This window comes from Struthio camelus, chromosome 3 (assembly GCF_040807025.1).
Source record: "Struthio camelus isolate bStrCam1 chromosome 3, bStrCam1.hap1, whole genome shotgun sequence".
In the NCBI taxonomy this organism is placed as follows: domain Eukaryota; kingdom Metazoa; phylum Chordata; class Aves; order Struthioniformes; family Struthionidae; genus Struthio; species Struthio camelus.
This window is the reverse complement of record NC_090944.1, coordinates 73,397,628-73,418,552: the sequence shown is the minus strand read 5'-3', so window position 1 is coordinate 73,418,552 and position 20,925 is coordinate 73,397,628. Positions and strand designations below refer to the sequence as shown.

General features: G+C 36.7%; 1 protein-coding gene across 7 annotated transcripts in view; it reads left to right on the top strand.

Moving 5' to 3' along the window:
- Nucleotides 1-879: 879 nt before the first annotated feature.
- The window catches only part of AHI1 (Abelson helper integration site 1), a 110,435-nt gene continuing 90,389 nt past the window's right edge, over nt 880-20,925 (top strand). For 4 of the 7 annotated variants that reach the window (XM_068938393.1, XM_068938390.1, XM_068938392.1 and 1 more), the window contains exons 1-10: nt 880-1,197; nt 5,234-5,305; nt 6,139-6,254; nt 11,816-12,426; nt 12,990-13,156; nt 13,982-14,201; nt 14,943-15,135; nt 16,577-16,672; nt 17,900-18,094; nt 19,283-19,435. In XM_068938393.1, coding sequence (XP_068794494.1) covers nt 5,296-5,305; nt 6,139-6,254; nt 11,816-12,426; nt 12,990-13,156; nt 13,982-14,201; nt 14,943-15,135; nt 16,577-16,672; nt 17,900-18,094; nt 19,283-19,435 — 1,761 coding nt within the window. In that variant the 5' untranslated portion in view covers nt 880-1,197; nt 5,234-5,295. Of the gene's footprint in view, nt 1,198-1,601; nt 1,905-1,933; nt 3,020-5,233; nt 5,306-6,138; nt 6,255-11,815; nt 12,427-12,989; nt 13,157-13,981; nt 14,202-14,942; nt 15,136-16,576; nt 16,673-17,899; nt 18,095-19,282; nt 19,436-20,925 lie in introns of those variants that run through there. The other 3 variants (XM_068938391.1, XM_068938389.1, XM_068938388.1) reach the window with 3 other exon arrangements.

Below are 20,925 nucleotides of genomic sequence, written 5' to 3'. Positions count from 1 at the left end.
AGCCAGAGACTTTATTATTCTAAAATAACTTTCACTGTTAGTATGAGCCCAGAGAAGGGTTTTGACTTTTGAAATGAACTACAATTTAAGGTATCTTTACGGGACTGCTCTGTTATTAAAGCTTTCCACGGTTTTTTTTCCTGTTTTAACTTCCCACTTTATGTTTTTCAAGAAGGGGCTTATCAATCTGTCACCCATTAGAACGCAAAGCTACGAACAGGCTCAGGACGCCTGAGCAACTGCAGAACTAATGAAAGCTTCTGACCTTTCTCTGTTTTGTAAAATACACTGTCCTGGTCTAATAAAGAGATCTGTGCAAGGCACATCGCTCTTAAATGATTAGTATTTCTCTCCCATTTTCCACACGCAGTCACGTAGGCGCAGCGAGCAAAGGCGGGGTGCAAACCGGGCCAGCGCACTCCCGCGGCGGAGAATGTTATCTGAAGGGCTTGTCTCGGCCCCCGCCACCTGCCAGCTCCGCCAGGCACCGCCTGGCCGCAGCCTGCGGCGGACCCGGCGGCGGGAAGCGCCTGCCGCCAGGCGGCCCGAGCACTGCCGCGAGGCCGGGAGGCTCCGCAGCGCCCTGCGCCGTGACGAGTGGCACTACACCGCGGGAAGCGGCGCCTCCAGGCGGCGCCTCGGCGCGGGCGGCAGCAGCGGCCCGAGCGCTCCTGGCCAGGCCCAGCCGCGCCGCGCCGCGCCGCGCCGCCACCGCCGCCTCGGGGCGCCAAACGCGAAAACGGACGCTGCCCGGCCCCGCACGACGGCGGCCCCACCCCCACCAGTCGTCCTCGCGCATGCGCACGAGGAACACCGCCGCCCCCCCGCGCGCCCCACAAACTGCCGAAACGCCTGTCGAAGCACCTGCCCCCGCCGCGCAGGCGCGCTCCGCTGAGCTCCGGCAGCTCGCCACGCATGCGCCCCGCTGCCGTCCAGCCGACGCCCCCTGTCCGGCAAGAAGGGCCGTGTGGGTGCCCCACCTAATCCGACCCGACGTGAAACCCAAGCCGTGCGGGCTCCCCGTTCCGCCCTCCTGCACGCATGCGCGCTGTTTCCTTGGCAGCTTGTAGTTGTTTTCGGCAAAACCAACTGCGAGGCACTGCGAGGGGGGGAGCTCGCGGGATGAGGGAGAAACCAGTGACGGGGGGAGGCAGTACAACGGCAGGACGGAGCCGAGCGTGAAGCCGACAGGCCAAAGTGAGTGATGCCCTCGCGCTGCTGAGGAGCTGCCGGGCGGGGGCGGGGGGGAGCGGGGCGACGCCGGGCCGTGCCCCCGCTGTGGGCGGGAAGGCCGCCGTAGGGCCGCGGTCCCGCCTGGGCGCTGCCGCCGCCCGTTTACGGTGCGCGGCTGCTGGAGAGGCGGGTAGGCTGGGGCACGCCTCCCCGCCGCTGCTCCCTCCCCCGAGCCCCCTCCCCTCGGAGTCGCCCTATCCCTCTCCCCTTCCCCCTGCCGGGGGCGGGGGGCTCGGGCTGGGGGTTGGCAGCCGTTACAGCGCGCGCCGCGACGCAGCTGTTGGCGCGCGCGGCAGCTGCCGGAGCTCGCGCGGGCGGGCGGGGGGCGCCCCGGTCCCATGCGTTAGTCCCCTGGTGCTGGATGCTTCTAGTGGCCCTTGATATCTCTGTTGTTTTCCGTTATTCCTCTAGGCAAAGAGAAACAGCGTTCCGGAAATAAATACCTAAGCGTGGTCTGTTACCGAGAACTCATTTTTGTAATTGTAATCTGTGATAAGGCAGAGACTTAAAACTGTACGAAGTAATCAAGTGAGATGTACTGCTTTATAGGAAACTGAAATCCATAGTTTTGCCGTTAGGGCAGGGACGGATTTTAATTCAACCTTCTAACTAACGAAAGGTCCCGAGAGTTCTGGAAAAAATGACGACTACTCAGAAACTAAAGTTTTCTGGTATGTTACTCGTGCACAATTCAATGGATAGATAGCATCAGCGCTTTTAAATGTTCTTTTAAAGTAGTGTGGACACAAGTTTGTTGCAGGTACGTCTAAACAGCTAGAAAGCTGCAGTGGCTCTAGTAATACTTTCGATACGCTGATTCATAGGTGTTTATGTGGTAATAATAAGGCTTTTAAGAAAGCTGACAGCCAATGCCACTTAAATAACTTTCATGAATAAAAATGGGCTCCTTTTTGGTATCACATCCATCATTAGTAAATAGGGACAGATTCTTTACTGTTACTTTGCTGTATAATTATGATTTAAACCTTTCTCAGCTCTGAAGAAGAAGTGATACCTATAAATATTTAAGTGAGTGATACCTATAAATATTTAAGTGAGAAACCTACTAGTAAAACCCAAGGTATCCCACTATGATGACTGATCTAATTTAAAAGTCTGATTCCATTTGTTTCTAGTCACTGAAGATTACATTTAGTTTTTGCAATAGTGGAAAAATATGAGATTTAGTTCATTAAAATTCTGAAGGATGCAATTATAGTCTATCAATTCAGTTTCCATAGCGATCTTAATCGGATAGGGGGGCTTGTCACTACCATGTAACATTGAACAAATTGTGTATGTTCTCCTTCATTACGATATAGATTTGACTTTTTTTCTTTAGGGGTTAATGAAATTTTCCTGAGATGCGTGCTTTGTGATGTGTTTGGGATAGAAAACATCTCTATGACAGATAACAAAATATAGCTATTGTGAAGACAGCAATAGCTTGATGAATTGGAGAAAAAAACATTTATAAATAAAGACAAAATATTAGAGGACAGCAAATTAGATGATTTTTCAGAAAGGTGCCCAGTAAATTCTTGGAAGCTTTGGCTCCATGATTTTGTTTTTCTGGCTATTCTCGATGGCTGGAATTGACTGTTCCCAAGTGTGATTTTTTTTGTCATTCCTGGAAACATTGTCTTATATTGGCTAACACAGAAAAGATGAAAGTTGATCATGCAGAAATACCACTGAACAGATGCACCTCAATGACAACTGAATTTATTCAGATCGGGGTACTGTGGTTGCTGAATTTGTGCGATTAACTCTCTCCTATTTTAAGGTGAGATTATACAGAGCAAACACCCTTGTTCTTACCCTTGTCGATTAATGGGCTATATTTACACAAGTTGCTTTAATGCGCTATGTCAAAGGTTATGTAATTCTAACTTGGAAATATGTTGGAAATAACAGCGCTGTCATAGGACTTGCTAAGATAGATATTTTTGCTGAGTAAATAGAGGTAAATATAGAGTGGTGAACTCACCGGTGAATTTGGTACGTTGTATGTTTTGCAGAGGAATAGTGGTGGAAATAAGACGGGCAAAGCCCTTGGAGAGGCAATTGTTCAATGATAAGCAAAAATATCTGCAAAATTAATTTGTCTGTAGTTTTTTTGTAGTGTGATTTATTTATCATTTGGCTATAAAATTATTTTCATACTTGGAATAGGTATACACCATGCTTACTTTGCAGTTTTGTTCTATATTGTTCCTCATATTTTTTTCTTTGTATTAAATCTAAAAAGCATTGGTTTTTTTCAAAGGTGGTTGAAATCACTAAGCTAATAATAACAGCAGTTTTTGTGTTTCTACAATCTGCAGTGAATGATTAAAGTGACAGACTCTGCTATATTTTATAGCTATATTTCATTTTCTGCACTTTCAAATTATAAATATTTTCCAGCTGATTGTGAATTCAGTAATTGAAAAGCAGCACTTAACAGCCATGGGCTTTAGAATGGGCTTTCTATGTACCTAAGTATAAACTTCAAAGGCAGATTCATTTTTAATCATGTTTTCTTCTTCATATCTTGTAAGAATTAGGCGTTTGTGTTACTTTTAACTATTACTGTTTTAATTGTGACAGTAAAGATTTGCTTTATCAGGCAAAATACATTTTAGTAAGGGAAAATACTGCTACCCTGTTGGTGAAATGATGAAACGTATTATGGAACAAAACATTTTTTTTCCTCCTCTGAAGGCAGCTCTGGTCAGCCTTGCCCATTTCAAACATGCTTAGACTGTAGGATAGTTAGTATAAATGCTTTTGCTTGATACACAAAATAAACTAATGAAACCTGGCAGCTGACTAATCAGTACTTTTGTAATTCCAAACCAGCCTCAGGTCTTTTCCTTTTTTGAGTGGTTATTGTTTTGGGGTGGTTTTGTTTGTTTGCTTATTTGTTTTGTTTGGGTTTTTTTTTTTTTTTTTGATTTGGCTTGGCCAGTTGGCAGACTAGGCTACTGTAAGCAGTAAGTAGCACTGTTTGGGGGAATGCTAGCTGGCTTGGACTAAAACTGTGCCAGGGATAATTTAACTACATAGACTGGCAATATTTGCCGGTACATCTTAATTTACTAGGATGGATGTAGGATGTACTAGGATGTACTAGTCTGGGTGTACTTAGATAGTAGGGTGTAACAGAAGGTATTACATGAAGAGAACTTGGAGCTATTGCCTAACAGGCTATTGGTGAGATAGGTAGGTATAATAATTTATTGCATGTAAGGCTAAGGGGAAGGTAATACACACATAGGAAGCTAGGCTTCATTAGTTCCACTATTTACAAAACAATTGTTTGGTATTGAAGTTTTTTGTAAAACATATCAAATTCTGTTGATGAAAAGATAAAGCTGTATAATATTATTTGCCTTTAAGCTTTACTTGGATTGCATTTTTAAGCTTTTCTCCCCCTCCAGGAGGGCCTAACATTTTTTCTTTAAAGAAATGACTTTTGTGTAACTGCTCATCTGCTCTATGTAAAATGCAAAGGATTTATGTAAACGTAAATATTTAGAAATTTGCAATAAAATTAGATTTACTGGCAGCTATGAATCTTTGCACTGGAGGCTATCAGCTGACTAAAATGTTGCTTTCCTGATGATGTTATCAGGGCAGGAATCTGATAGAAAGGCTTCTTTGTAAATGGCTTTATGGATAACTGTTTAGATAAATCGTGCATTTTTTTAAAAGATAGAAGGACTATAGTACTGAGATATTTGGCTGCCCAGGAAAAAAAGTCATTTAAATTGTTGTAGCATTGTTTTTTATTTATTCACAAATAAAAAGCATCGGATTAGGGAGAAACCTGCGCTGAGATGGTAGGGCAGAGAGCTTGTCATAACTAGGGCGAATATTTATTTTCAGGCTGTTTGTGTTGTATGCCTGAATTGAGGCCTGTACTCATCCTTGATATTAATTTGCATGCATTAAATTTGTAGTATCAAGTCTATGGACCAATTTGTTCATTAAAGTTGTTAATTACTTTAAATAGGATGATGAATTCGGAGGAAGAAACGGGTAGTATGTTGAGCCATTCTTAATTCAGAACTGAAAATGCCACCAGGTAAGATTATTTTGTGTTTGATTTCTAATATGTATTTTATAATCAGAACTAGATGCGAATGATAGGAGTTACTTCTATCTATAAATTTGTAATGCGTTGACTTAGTTTTGAGTCAGTGTTCATAGCTGATTTTCGAGGGTTTTTTTGCCTTTTTTTGGTAAAAATTTACTTCTAATGGTAAACATATAATAGCTGAAGATTCAATAGCCTTTTTTAGTGATGTACCAAATTACACTTTTAATTCTTTGGCTACAAATGAGCATGCCTCAGGGGAGGAGCTAGAACACCTCCTGCTTCAAGGGTTGAAATGGTGCTAATGGCAGTTTCATGATTCGCGGAAAGGCAGAGTCTCAGCTCCTGTTGAGTTCGAGTCCATGAGCACTCCTGTCTGTTGCAGCTCCATCTCAGAGAGCAGCTGCTGCTTGTCTCCTCTGGGTTCCAGCCTTAGTTTGAACCCAGCACTCCTTCTGCAAGCAGCATGTTATCTCCAGCAGCAGTATACTGCTGCATGTGAACAAGGGGGGCAGTAATCTGTCCCCTGCTTCAGGTAGCCTAGGGCCTTGTACTGATCCTGTTGTGTATGCCCTTCAAAATCGGTAGAGTGCTGACTTCTGCAACGAGAAATTATGTGGTGCGTTTCATAATTTTACTGCTGAGTTATCCTCAGGAAGTTTACATTGTCAGTGAAAATCTTAACAGCTCCAACTGAATTTCTTGGTGATTTTCTCCTAATAAAGTACTGTCATATATTGCAATTTTAAAGTGTCATTAGGCACTGTTTTAGCAATGATGATTACTGAGCAGGTAAACGATAGTCTAGCTTCTTTTTACAGTTGAAAGTGAGGCAAAGGCAAAAACCAAAGTTCGCTTTGAAGAGATCTTCAGAAGTCATGCTGGCCTAACAAACAGAAAGAAATCAAAGAAAAAGAAGTTTCAAGAGAATATTGTGGTGAGTGTGAACACGTCCAGGTTTTGTTTGGTTGCCTTAATGGTGAAAGTTCAGGAAAATATATTTTTTGTAAACATTTACAAAAATAAAATATAAAGTATCTTTGTGCACATAACTTTTATTGTCACTGTGGTTTTTATTTATTGTTTGTATTGTATAGAAATACAGCCTAGTAGTTTGGAGGTATGCCAGAGTTTGAATTCAGAGTATAATGTTAGTAAAGAGTAAGTGGCGCATGCAGTCATACGCTTACTAAAATTCTGTCAATACTTTTTTTTCCATTCATATTTTTCAGAAAAGTTTTAGGACTTCTAAATTCAGTATGGATTTCACTGGCAGTGTGAGGGATGGGCTTACAGGCCATAATAGTATTTAGTTTTGAGATTAAGTAATAAATCTGTGCAGTAGAGATATGCCTGTGTAATACAGATATATACATGCAGGACATCTGTGAAGTGACAACTCATGAGAATTTAAAATAATTAATGTTAGAGATAACCTTAACTTCATTACATTTCCTAAAATTACTAGTATGAGAATAAGAATTTACAAACACTATTAAACAACATTTGAAACATAATTTTTTTTCATTATAGTCCCAGTGATCAGCGTTAATTTGTATGTGCTAATCTTTGTGGTCCCATTGTGACTTCATGTGTACTTAGGCAGTACACATATGTGAAGAGTTGTTCTAAAGATTTGGGCTGCAGTGTATAACGTGCAGATTAGGAATGATTATATCAATCTCACTTTGTCACTAGGTGATTTTTTTTTTTGTGCCCTGTCTCTGATTAAAAGAGTGTCAGAGGTTTCCTAAGATATGGCTCATATTGCGCTCTTTTTCTTGAGCACAAAAATAAATGTTTAATGAGAACGCTATAGATCCCAAATATGGACTCATGCTTGGGATTAAAAAAAAATTGCTTAAAAGACAAATCTACTGGGTTTTTTTATTTTCCTGCTGTTAGGATTTATGTTTTCAATCTTTCTTTCGGTCATATCCATACCGGATGTTGGAAGTGAACGTTCCTTTTATTCTCTAATATTTGTTAAAGATACCGGAGTGGAATTTTTTATAATATCAGAAATTAACGTTTGTTTATTATGCGCAACTACATTCTGCATTGTTGTAAAAGAGTTCTTAGAGCTGTCATACTGAAATATAATTCTGTCTTGAGCTTGACAATTCAAAGTTGGTATTTGCGTGGATATCTTTTTTTAAATTTTGTATGTCTTTTAGTGTGCAACATAATGTCCAAAATATAGTATAGAAAAGTCAAAGGAGTTTTTTTTTTTCTTTCGCTTTGTTGGCATATGTATAAGCATAAGGATAAATTTCTCCTTGCTTAGATTTACTTCTTTGGTGAAACAGGAGTTTTTAAATCTGTGTTTTGTAAGTATGATGTAAATATCCTTGAACAAGTAATTGTACGTTCATATGCAACTGTATATCACTCAAACATTGGAAAATTACTTTGGTTTTAAAATTGGCTCCCACTCTGTTCCAGAAGAGAGTAATGTAAAACACTAGTATTTCAGAGTTGACTGGAAACACTTAAAACCGTGGTGAACTGAGTTGGAAGTTAATGGTTCACACACACACATTGAGAATTGTTTTAGGATCCACGTTGATCTGTATAGAAGCCTAACTTTTATTACAGTTTTGCTGAAGCTGTAGATTTTTAACAATTAAAACACTAAAAAACTAAGAACTTGGGAACAGTGTGTATTGAAACCTAACACTTCTCATTTGGATCATTTCATTAAAGTCTAGCAAACTTGTAAGACCTGAGATTAATATTTTCTATGCTGGTTCTTACATTCCAGTAGAAATTTCTGTAAAAGCTTAAGCAAATACCTATCATTTCTTTGTCAGAAATAAATGCAGAGTGTGGGAGGAGATGGTGGTGTCTGACTGGTTCTATTTCAGTTTTGTTCACTTCATATAATTCAGCTCTGTAGCATTTCACATACCTTGAGAATGCATGAAATCTATCAGCGGTGGTTGTCCTTGAGTCACACATGTGCCGTGAGCAGTCTCCCACGTTTGGTCAAGAACAGGTCATGGCTGAGAGCATGTTTCTACTGGAAATGTTCCAGCCTGCTTCTTTCCCTTTTCTTTACTGGATCTAGCTTTTATTAGAGTAACAAAACCTTCTCTGTTCATGATCCATCAGCTCCTTGAAACCTGAGTTCTGGAACTGTGGGAGGTTGCTCTAATTCTAAACTACAGAAGTGAGAGGAGACTGCCTGCCCACTGTGCTCCCTGTGTCCATCGCCAAGTCTGCCTGGAGAGAAAGGAAGCGGCCTGACTGGAATGAGAAAGCTGGTATCAGTGAGGCAGGAGGAGTTTGAAATCACAACAGTTAAGAATGGAGGAATCACAGTAGAAATGGTGATAGGCAGCAACTGTTGCAAGTAAAAGATCTGGTTTGTTATTCAGTAGCCAGAGATGCAGTGGGTGTGAGGCCTTAAGACATGGCTTTGATTTTGAAATAGAACCAGCAAAAGCCAAGCAATGGGATGCAGTCTGAAAGGGGAATTGCTATTATCCCTTCCAAAGCCAAAAATATATATATTTTTTTATCTTTCCTGGATTGCAGCCTGACCAGATTAGACTATTGAATGGGCACCCTTTGATAAGTAAGGCTTAGTTTTTGAGGCAGGACTTTATCCATCGGTTATCCATTTGAAATTTATTTCTTCCTAGCTCATTCAGTCCAGTCTTTCCCTTTCTTCCTAAGGCCTTAGATGACAGCTTGGAGTTTTGAGTCTGATGAGGGTACCAATAATAAGAGTATCTCCAGCCTTGAAAATTCTTGCATTTTTTTCTTTGGGGAAACATGGACAATTAGTAGATTTCTTTAGACTAATACTGTCTTAGCTTCTGTCCTAGACATAAGACACCCCTGCTGAGCTTTGAGATTGTAGAAGTTTCTCAGGTCTGTTTTATAGTCCATTTTTTCCATGAGCTGATGTTAACTGAATAGTTGCAGAGATTCAAAAAGTGGAATTTACTGCATTTTACAGTAGTGTTTTATTTCATTGTGAAGATATTTTGCTTTTTTTTTTCCTAAGAGTAAATTTGTTGTAATTAAGTATAGACTACTATTATTCATGTCAGATATTTGTGGATGTATGTGTTTGTGTATAGGCATAATAAATAATAGGTGCGAGTAAATATTTCAAGTCAGACTTTGCAATAGCTAACTTTCTTTGAGGAAATGTTTCTTGCGTATCAGAGTTATTTTAGAAATTCTCAAAAATGTAAAAGATTAGTTTTTCAGATTCGGTTTTCTCAAAAAAATGTAGGTTTTGGGCAGCAGAAATGGATTAAAGATCTATGAAAGGCAAAAAAATTTGCATGATCTTGATTGTTGGTAACCATTGGGTCTCAATAATTGCCAGTGTGTTCTAGCCTTCATTCCATATATTCTGCTTTTAAAGCCTTCCCAGTAAAAATGCAGATAAGGAAGTGGATAATGCATGAGAAAGCATTCTTCTTTTTGCTTTAATTTGGTTAATACAAAGTTTGTTGCCTAAAATGTTGTTTTCTTTCTCTGTATCTCCAGTTATATATCTTTCACATCCTCTTAAATATTGACTTATGAATAAAGGGGATGTTGCTGGTCTATTTAGGCGAGAAAAAGTTGAAGGTACAAGACAGATTTTTTCACGATTTGATTTTGAGATAATTTAAACTACTTTTAGATATTTGGTGCTAAAAATAAACATATTGGCTGAAATGATATATGAATGGCTTTAGATTTTTCTGATGTAGTAGATGTGCATCCTTGCATGAAATTCTAGACCCTATTTTTTCCACTGATTTATATTCTGTTCCTGATACTGTCATTTAATATTTATCATTAAAATTTCTAGTTAGTACCTTTTTAAGCTTTATCTCTAGTGTCAGACTTCAGCTTATATTTTTTATTTGTGTATTTTGCTTGTCATACTGCTTTTATTTGACAATTTTCCTATACAAATAATAGACTACTTTGATTTCTCCCTTCTCTGTTGTTATTCGAAACATTCGAAACTTTACTTTCCTTTTCCTACCTTATCTTTCAATAGGTATAATACCTCCATTAATGCCCACACACTCTCTCTTCAAATTTCAGGTGTGAGTAAAATAGAATAATAACGAAGGTTCTTAGGCTAAAATAATTATAATGCAGGCTAAGATAATGTAAGGAATACATTATGGAGATGATGACTTGCATATAGCGTGTACTTCTTAATCAGGCATATCATTCTCACTGCTGGACAGGTGTACATTTTTAAGTCAGGATCCCCCAAAGTGTCATTGCCATTGTAGCTTTATTTTCTGTCAAATAGTGTTTTCTTCCCTTTTAAGTTTGTAGATTTTTGTGATCACATATTCCTTTTTGTATATTGTTCCCTTTTTAAAACTGTTCAAGACAAACATGATTTTTACACTGTGTGTAGGCTATTCATTCAAGAAATGCCAATGATAGCCTTCTTGTTCAGTGTTTGTGAAAAAGTACAAAAGGAGTCTTGAATTCTGCCCATTTTTAACATGCTTCCAAAAATGGGAGAAAAATCCGAGGTAGACTGGGAAGACATTTATGTTTATTGACGGAGGAGGAAGGTCTTGGCGAAGAAAAGATTGAATGTAGATAATTAATATTTTCTCCAACTTCTTGAAGGTATATTTATTTTTATTTGCATTCTTAATATTTTAAAGCCTTTGTATTAATGTTTCACCTCAAGATTCCAGAGAGTTTTAAGACAACAGAGTAAATGAACCTCAGTGACTTAGTCTGTGCAAGAGCAGAGATCTGTGTTTCAAGCTCTTTATAGAATGAGTTTATATCTTAGTTACTTGCTGTGTTGTTTGGACATTTTACGTGGAGTAACAGGGAAACAAACCTGTAAGGAGGGAGGAGAGTTTACGATGTGTTTTCTAAAACCCACAAAAAATGGACAGAAGGAATGTAAAGACAGATGTATTAACTGAAATTAATCTTAGCTGTTTTTACTGGACTGGCTTTAAATTGACTATTTTTTGCCAATCTACTGGCAATATAATGTTTTTTTCAGCTTTATAGATTTTCTAGAAAATGTTCTAAATCAATTTTTTAATTTTAACCCTTTTTAATGTGATTTGAGTGTCAAACTTTGGCAGGCAGCTTTCAGTAGAGTCCAAACAACTGAGCCTGGAGCCTGCCTTTAACCTGCATTTTGAATGGATGTAAATATTTATTTTGGTGGTGCATGTTATTTTCAAGTCTTCCATAGTGTAAAACATTAGCATATCTTTATGGAGTTGATTTTTCTTCTTATTGGATGTACATATAAGTTGTTTAAAAAAAAGCAAAGCAACAATCAGGATGAAGTGCCCAAATAGAAACTTTTTTTTTTCTTTAAGTATGAAATATCTGTTGCTTTTCAATCTGCCACTTGTTAATTCTAAACAAGAAAGCAATTAATGTTTGGTTTTATTTTACTTTGTTTAATGTAACATACAAAAGTACTATGTTTATCCTTAGAATGTAATTTTTAGTATCAAGTATGTTTTATATTGTTATTTATAGCTTGACACGTTTAGAAGTAATGTTGATCTAGCTAAAGCGAGTGGGAACGATGAAGTAATCATAAACAACACGTATAATCCTGAAGAAAAGAGTCCTCGATTTACAAAAAATAAACTGAGAGAAAAAGCCTCAATTGCAGAGAAAATAAACAATGATGTTGTTAGTGGAGAGGAGAACAAGCAACCAAAGTCTAACAAGAAGAAAAAGAAATCCCTGTTACAAGAACAATTTAATGAGGAAGAAAAATTCTGTGAAGCTAAGTTGGAGAGTTTTGAAAAAAAGATTAATGATTTTCCAAAGAAAAAAACAAAAAGTAAATCACAAACAGATGTACCTCATCAAGAAGGTGATAGAAAGATAAAAAATTCCTTGACTGAAGCAAGAAATGTAACTGAATTAGAGGAGGAGGAAGAGCTAATTCAAGCCTATCAGATGCACGTAGCTGAGGATGAGGCAAATGCAATTAAAAAGAAAATAAGAATGAAACTTAAAGAACAGATGTCTGAATTTACCTCCACTATTCAAAGCCATGAAGTTGTATTGAACAGTGAAGTGGGCAAAAAGAAGAAAAAGAAGAAAGAAATGCCAGTTTTATGTGAAGCTGAAACAAGGTACCATCATAAACTGTAATCAATGATTTTAAATCTTTCGCAGTGTTGCACATTGTTTTAAGATAGGCAAAAGCTCTCCGATAAATTATTCGTATTTTCCAAGTGAGGAACTGACTAGGTGATTCTATTATAGAAAAAATTTTACTACCTAATGCTGTTTCAGAACGCTGCCAAAATTCATAACTTAACTTACAGATTCTTTTTACCTTTTCAAAAATACCCTCCATTACTATTTGACGTTTATTTCCTGTGAAATCATCTCTTAACTAATTTAAAACAATTTTATGCATGTTTTGTTGGTGATGAGTGATGGCCCTGATTCAGCAAAAAGCAATTGGCTTAGCTTTATTCACATGAATAGTACTACAATTATCTGAAAATTAGTAGGAAACAGAGGGGAGAGAAATGAAAAAAGATGAGAGAAAGGTTACGTTTTGAAGATAAATAGATTATGAGTTGGAGAAGTAAGGAGAAAGTTTCAAATAGATTAACAATGATAATGAGTAATTGTATCCATATAGGCAATACAATATAATTGCTGATAGTAATCCATTACATTGCAGTGCAATGTCCCTCTCAGAGCTGCAGCATTATCCGCAATATCCAGCAGAAGATGATAATGAAAATCAGTCACTGGAAAGACTGTTTACACCGGAAGGACAGAAACTGGAGGAAGGCATGGAAAAAGAGAAACCTAAAGCAAAGAAGGTTAAAAGGAAAACTAAAAAAGGTTTGCCATCAAAATGTTAGAATGGTGTGTTTTATTACCCAAGACTTTTTTCCTTTTTTTGGTTCTAAAACACATTGTAACCTAGTAGTAACACAGAAGTGACTGAGACTGTTGTTGATGATACTTTGTTTCCTTTACTTAATTATATTTTTGTGCTTCCCCGTTCTGAGGTTAATTTCTAAGTAAGTCAATTTGATGTACTTGTATAAAATAATGAGAATTCATTTATCGCAAATAGTTTTGAAATTGATAAATAGTTAAAATTGTTTTTGAGCATCATAATAATATATTATGCTTAATATATACCAGCTTTACAGCGTAGTACTTAAATGCATATTCTGATTATCTTGTTAGTGCCCTCACTGTAATATCTAACTCAGGCAGTTCTTAAAACAATGTTTGGTAGATTCAGGGAAGATGCACTAGAGAAAGCATGAGTTGATACATATCTTGTTTCTTACGTTTTTCTTAAGAAACTATTACAGGCTACTGTCTGTGACAGGATGTTGAACTATATGGATTTTAAGTCATCGTGGCGGAGAAGAACCTGTATTAGTTAAGAGAAAGAGTTTAGGTTTAAAAAAAATTTGTCAGTAGAAATACGTTATATGAATTAATACATATTCGTTTGTACATTTATTCATAAAATAAATATACAATGCTGCATAAATAATTGCAGTATAAAATACTGCAATTTTGCTGATTTTATTTTAGCCTATTACATAAAGAACACATGAAATATTATTGCTTTACTGTTGATTGCTGAGAAAATACTTTTAACTGTCCGTAACAGAACATAGTAACCTCTATTTACTTCACTCCTAGCTCTAGAAGAAAACACAGAAGTTGCTGCAGAAAATGTAGAGGAAATGAACAGTTCAGAAATTTCAACTCAGTCTAAATTGGGTTGTGATGATGATCTTGTGTTGGGAGTTTATATCCATCGAGCTGATCGACTCAAAACTGATCTCCTCGTGTCTCATCCTATGGTTAAAATCCATATCGTTGATCAGAGAACTGGCCTATACGTCAAGAAGAATCATAGGTGACTTTTTTAAATAAACTGATTCTGTTGTCAATGATTCTTATACACATTGATTCATCCCTAGAAAATATGAAAGTAGCGCTGAATTTTGAGCTTGCAAGGTCATTCATTAGGTTCTACATCTCTGATAATGCATATCTAAGAGAAAATTAGTGATATTCCTCTTTTCTTTCTTGGCACTTGTAAATGCTCTGCATTACAGTATTGATCTCAAGGTTCACACTTTTGCAGCATGCTTCATTCTGTCTTCTTTCCAGAGAGAAGAATTCCTAAATCTCAAAATATTTAGAAGCTAAGATGAGAATAAGTAAGCAAAACTCATGTGGCATAAATAGCATTTGCCTTTTTTTGTAAAAGCACTTTTAAAATGCTGAAATGAAATTTAATTCTCCATATTTCTGATCACTTCACTGCACTTGTTTCATTTTTTATAGGTATCCTGCAAACCAAATTTTACAGAATTCATACAGTATACTCCACCAGGATCATTTTGCACAAATTTGGTTACGTTACAGTAACTTAATTGTTAAGATTTTGTTCTTCAGCCTTTCTTATTTCTGCATACATGGTCAATCGCCTTACATTTTGGGTAGCTTTAGGAATTTCTTTCTAAAATCAAGTGAACGCAACTTGTATGTTTCTTTGTTTTCAGTAAGTGGAAATACTGTTTGTTTTTTTTTTGAAGTGTTTTTTTTTTTAAGGCATTATAACCAATGTAACTCTTTGGAAATTTTCGAACAGCAAGAGGAAAGTTGCATCTTACTACGAACAAGAACGAATAGAGCACGTTCTTCCTATTATGACGCAACCATATGATTTCAGACAGTTTAAATCAACACTTCCGGAGTGGGAGGAGCAAGTCATATTTAATGAGCGTTTTAGTTATTTTATTCAAAATACTGAAGAAAGTCCTATGATAATTCTCTTCTTTGAGGTAAGGATTAAATATTTTACATCAGATTTTCACATGTTATAATTTTCTGCCTGTGCTTCTTCAATAGTATGTATTTAACTGACTTAGTTTTCTTTTTCAGTTATACGGGATTATATAGCATAGCTTTTTAAGATAAAGCATTAAGTGGAGATGCCAGAAAATAATAGTGGTGCTAGTTAATGCTAATAACCACTACTTTAAGAAACTCTGTTTTGGTAATAGTAAGGAGGATGGACCGTTCTTATTGACTCATTTGAGAAACTTCTGGGGAAGACTGTTAAGATTGTTCCAAATCAGGAGTCGTGACACCACAGAGAAAGCATACAACTTTCCTTTTCCACATTCTTGAAATATGAAGAGATGCCTAAGCATCAGCAGCTAAAAGATGGAGTTTATCTTTCTGTAGCAACACCTCTTTTTTTCTTGTACCAATGAGAAGCTTTTGTATTGTTTTCCGCTAACATTGTAGCCATCTGCTTTTCCTCTCCTGTTCTTTAAACAGTAATTGTTACTTCGGCCCCCAGTAAATTTGTGTTTATAGGAAAAATTGTGAGGTGTGTTTTCAACATACTTCTGAGCTTAAATATTTCAGTATTTATAAACAGTCTATACGAGAGGGGTTCTGCAGTGTTTACATGAAAATGGAAACCTTGTGCAATAAATATATTTTCATTCCATGTTATTTGTGTTTCAAATACTTTGAATGCAATATTGCCAGATGTTTCTTTATGTTCTGTGATATTCATAAATGAACACGTTTATAGAATTAAGAGAAGTCTCTGATTGCTTAGCACAAAAGTAATTACAGTTGTGTTTAAAGAGTCTTCACGGAAACAATGTTAATGTTGGAACCAAAAGTATGACTGCACTGACAGCCTGTTATTTGACTTTGGTGTGATTTTTGAAATACAGAATTGAAGATAGCATGATTCCAAGTTTTTGTATACCATGTAGACTTCGAGGAGTGGCTAAATATCCAAAGAGTCTCATTACAGACCAGAAAAACTAAAAAGACTTGGTCATAGCTCATGACATTAGGAAAGGAAAATTAATTCTTTGCCCTTTTTAGCTAGGTAAACATACAGTTGCTTTGGCGAACTATAAAGGATTTATGAAAATTACACATGAAATCAGTGAACAATGTCTCTTTCCTAGCAACTTTTTCCTTTTCTTAATGATAAAGTGGGAAGCATGAATAATTTTTAAAGACTCGCTTATGATCTTTTTTAAAAATAGGTTATAGCCATCAGACAAATGCAAAAAGGCCTGCTATTTGTATCCTTGTATGCTTGTGTGGAAGACGTACTGTTTTTGTAATTGTCTAGAACTGAAATCTGCTTAATTTAATGAATCACATCTAGAATATTTTCAGTAGTATTTTTTGTTATCATGAAGTTATGTATTCATTAGAAATATATTTATATTCACACTGTGCTTGTAGATCCTTGATTTTCTAAGTATGAATGAAGTAAGAGCCAACTCTGAAGTACGAGTTCAGGAATGTGGTTTCCGAAAAATCTGTTGGGCATTTCTAAAGGTAATGTAAATATTCAAATAAAGAAACAAAAATTACAAACATTTTTATTAAATTATATGTAGAAAATAACTCGAAGTGGGAAAATGTTTTGAATATTTCCAAGCAACAGACATGAAAAACAAATCCTTGCTTGCTTGGCTGTTTATTCTTTCCCTCTGCTTCCCTGCCCCAGTAAAGTTCACAGTACAGAAAGCAAGTCTGACAGTAAGGAATGTATGTCTTTCAAGGAAGGATAAGTATAAGATTTCTTCTTTCATTGAGTGTAGAACTTGGTAAAAAACTAGCAAATACACTGAGGAATATAATTGGGTGAAATACTAAATGTCCTGCAGGTTTTCTTTGTGTTCCTGAGACTGTCTCTGCAAAGAAAAGGACTAATTTGCTGATATTTTTACTTCAACTGTTCTGTATTCTAGTGCCATTTTTAGTTAACCAGTCTTTGAAAAGACTCCCCAGACTAATTATAAAATGCCTGTCACTTCTAGTTGCAAAGTTTGAAATGATCCAGCGATGAGATACAGGCTGTTTAGCCTGCACATCATGTACCTTTTTCCCCTTCTAGGAGAGGCTTGGATGTGCCAGCTGATTGGCCATTGGGAGCTGACAAGATACTTCATGCTTTAACTTGCCTGAGGGTTGTTCATTTTCACCTGTCCCTGTGGATAGTAGATCTTGACAGCCATTGACCGGTCTAAAGCAGGAGACACACTAGGGAAGCTAACTGACTGTGAGCTTTGGCGAAGGGGTAGGGACCTCCAGATCATTATAGACTGAGTGTCTTCTCATCTCAAATCAAGATGAGTCTCAGGAGTCAGGGGTTTGGAATCCCCTCTCTGGGTGTATATTGATGGGGACTGTGCATCTGGGCATTCAGCACAGCCTAATAGTGAACAGATGCATGAATTTCCAACTCACAAATACAACTAAAATAATGGCTTGTTGTTTATTACTATTGCATCTGTTTTTGCATTTGTCTTTTCACCTGTATCAGTTAAAGCAGAAACATCCAGATAACATCCAGGCTGTGTTCTGAGCTTTAATCTTAGTGGTTTATTCATGGGAATAATTAATGCATGCTTACTTCATTACCACTTTCAGGAATAGTAAATTTCCCCAAAGGGAAGTGGATTTCAGAATTTAGACTGTAGTTATTTGATGTTAATAATAATAAATGACTTTTGTTAACTTTGTGTTAACACATGTTTTCTCTTTTAATCACCCTTTCAGCTTGTAGGTGCGAATGGAGTTCTAAATGTTGACAGAAAACTGCGTCTACAATTGTATTACCCGCCTCCAGGACCTCCAAGGACCAGGTCACATTCGAATGTTGTTGAGATTTATGAGTGGTGGGCAAAATGTCCTAGAAACCGTTACCCATCAACTTTGTATGTAACTGTAAGAGGCATAAAACTGCCAGATCATGTAAGTTAAATATATATATACATGAAATTCTTCTGCAAAAGCTAGTAATTATAGCCGTTGTGTGTATGTGTATATGTATATGCATTTGCATTTATGTAAAAGCTATATCATATATATGATATCAGATAGCTAGTATATAACTAGCTTTTTACAGATCCTGTCTAGTCTCCTGCTGCCTCTCCAGAAGGGTCCAGGTCTTCCATGTTACCTGCATGGGCTAGTAGATGTGAAATGGATATCTCGGATACAGTGAAGCACTTCACATGAAAGCAGACACCTACGTATAGGCAACTGAATGAAGTTTCTAAATTGATTTCTACTTGCGTAGTAGGTATCCAACCTCACTTTTTAGTCAGTGGAACTGACTGAGTAATTCACACTATAGTGGATACCTACTGACTGTCGGTCTGAAAGAAAGCAGTCAAAATGGTTAATTCTGCCTGACAGCATTTCCAAAAAGACTTTTTGTGAAAGTGATCAGAACTGCTGCCGGTGTTCACTGGCCTCTGTGCCTGCCAGCCATACTGCTGCTATGTTATTTCATAGCATTGTTTCCTATACGTTGAAGCTTTCTTTAAATCTTAGCTAAGGTTTAGTAAGCAGACTTAAAGGATGTTGGAAAGCGTATATGCTTCACCTACAATTAAAATCACAAATGTTATCAATCCTCCTGTTCTTTTGTCTTGGCAACGCTTGCAAGTAGTTTGTTGAATACACAGAGCTAGTAATGTCTTCTGGTATCTTGAACGAAAAATACTGAAGCAGTATTTTTGTTTGTTTTGCAGATAGTAGATTTATGCCACTGGAACCATTTACATGCCAAAATGCTTTTTTTATACAACATCTTTACCAAAGTGTTACTAATTTCTATCAAGCAGGACAGTTACTAAAAATAGAAAAGTATTAAGTATTTGAAAAAAGCATTAATGCGATCTGATTGACGCAACTTTGGAAGCCCAGTTTACTTTCTGACTTGTTGATTACATTAAATGAAATACTTGTTACGTAGTTTTCATGTGTAAGGCTTTTTCCAGTCTGTATATCTTACAGAGATTGCATCTGTATATATTGAAAAAAAAAGGAAATTGCAGTGGATTCCATGATAAAAGCACTTCTTAAATTTTCAAATACCACAGTGTTCATTTTGAAAATACTTTTTTCCTGCTGTTTCATCTTGTTTACCTGAAGGTTGATCCTTCTTTCCGTTCTATGATGGCTGTTCAGCAGGAACAAGGTAGTACAACATTCTGTGATCTTCAGAGTGAAGGCTGTAAAAAAACAGGTGAACCTCTTCCAGAGGAGAAGAAAGAGCAATTTAAATGGACGAGATTGCCTGGACAGGTGAAGCATTTTGGTTTTGTCTTTTTTTTTTTTTTTTAATAATTTAATGTATCTGTTTATAAATTTATGATGGACGTGTTAGGAGGCCAGTGGTTCATTAAAACAAATTTTTTAAAAATCAGCAAAACATAAAACATAAGAAAACCTCAGAAATAGGTAGAGGAGGCTTAGCTTCATGCCCAAACCAAGTGTGGTTGATTTAACCATTTTTACCCAGAATGGGCACATGACTTTTCTCCAAAATTTTCCAGGAATTTGAATGAGTAGGGCTATTCAGGTAGTGGCGTTAAGACAGAAAAGCATCACTCAGATTTTGACTTCATGCGTGTGTTTTCTTGTTTGGTTTCTTGGGTTTTTTTTTTTTTGATTCTCTCACTGAAAAGATATTTTAATGGTATAACAGAATTCTGAAGGAATTATTTTGGTGACCCTTATTATGAAGGTTGTGCTGGCTTCATGCCAGCTCCCAAATCGCTGTTGGAAATTAGCAATCATGAAGCGAGAATCTTTTTGCAACCCCACATAAAATGTCCATACAATGATTTCACGTTATTCTATTGAATGGTGTTCACAGGTCAATAACAATTCAAATGATAAACCTATTACACAAGGCACATTTGTTTACAAGAGAATCTTGATTTTTGTTTTCTTTCCATACCATAAACCTTGTACAGATCATTTCATAAAGAACATTTAAGTATATATGGACATCATGTTATTTTCCAGTTTTACAACGGAAATTTTTGTATTAAAAATGGCAGAACACTTAAAGCATGTATTTATGTTAGTGTTAGTTATTTTTCAGAAAACTTCTCAAGATGACATTTTTGTCATTCTACTAATGATTGTGTTTTACAAACTAAGTGAAATAAGATCCTAAGAATATTGACTTGCCATCATAAAAATAAAATTTCGCAGCTGATCTATTCTTATACTAGTTCATGTACAAATTGAAGAACGGAGTAGTAATGATGATGTATTTTTTTGTTGGCTGTCATATAAAAAAATTTCAGTAAGATTAGCATGATGTTGCATATATCTTTCTTCCAGAGAATGTTAAGGCATTTATTTCTGTTTAAAAATGAAAATTACTCAAAATTATTTCCTTTATATGCACTACAGTAACTTTTACATTGACCTAAAAGGTAAATTATTGTTTAGAGAAGTACTCCACATTGAGACTCCGCTGTCTCTGTAGATATAGATAAATGAATGACATGTTACTTTCCCAAAATTCTCTATAGAATTATAAATTTGTTGTATATATTAATGACATAATACATATAAAATGAATTTTATATATGAATTATAGCTACATGACTTGTAAGGAAAAAAGGTTTGTTCTACCCTGAAATTGGTTCAATGTTGTGATGTTTCATTTTAGACGTTAACAAGCATTGCAATGCTTAATTGCATATGTAGTTTCCAACAAGATGTATTTACATAGATCTACTTTTATTTTTTGAATCCGTTCATAATCAATTTCATTC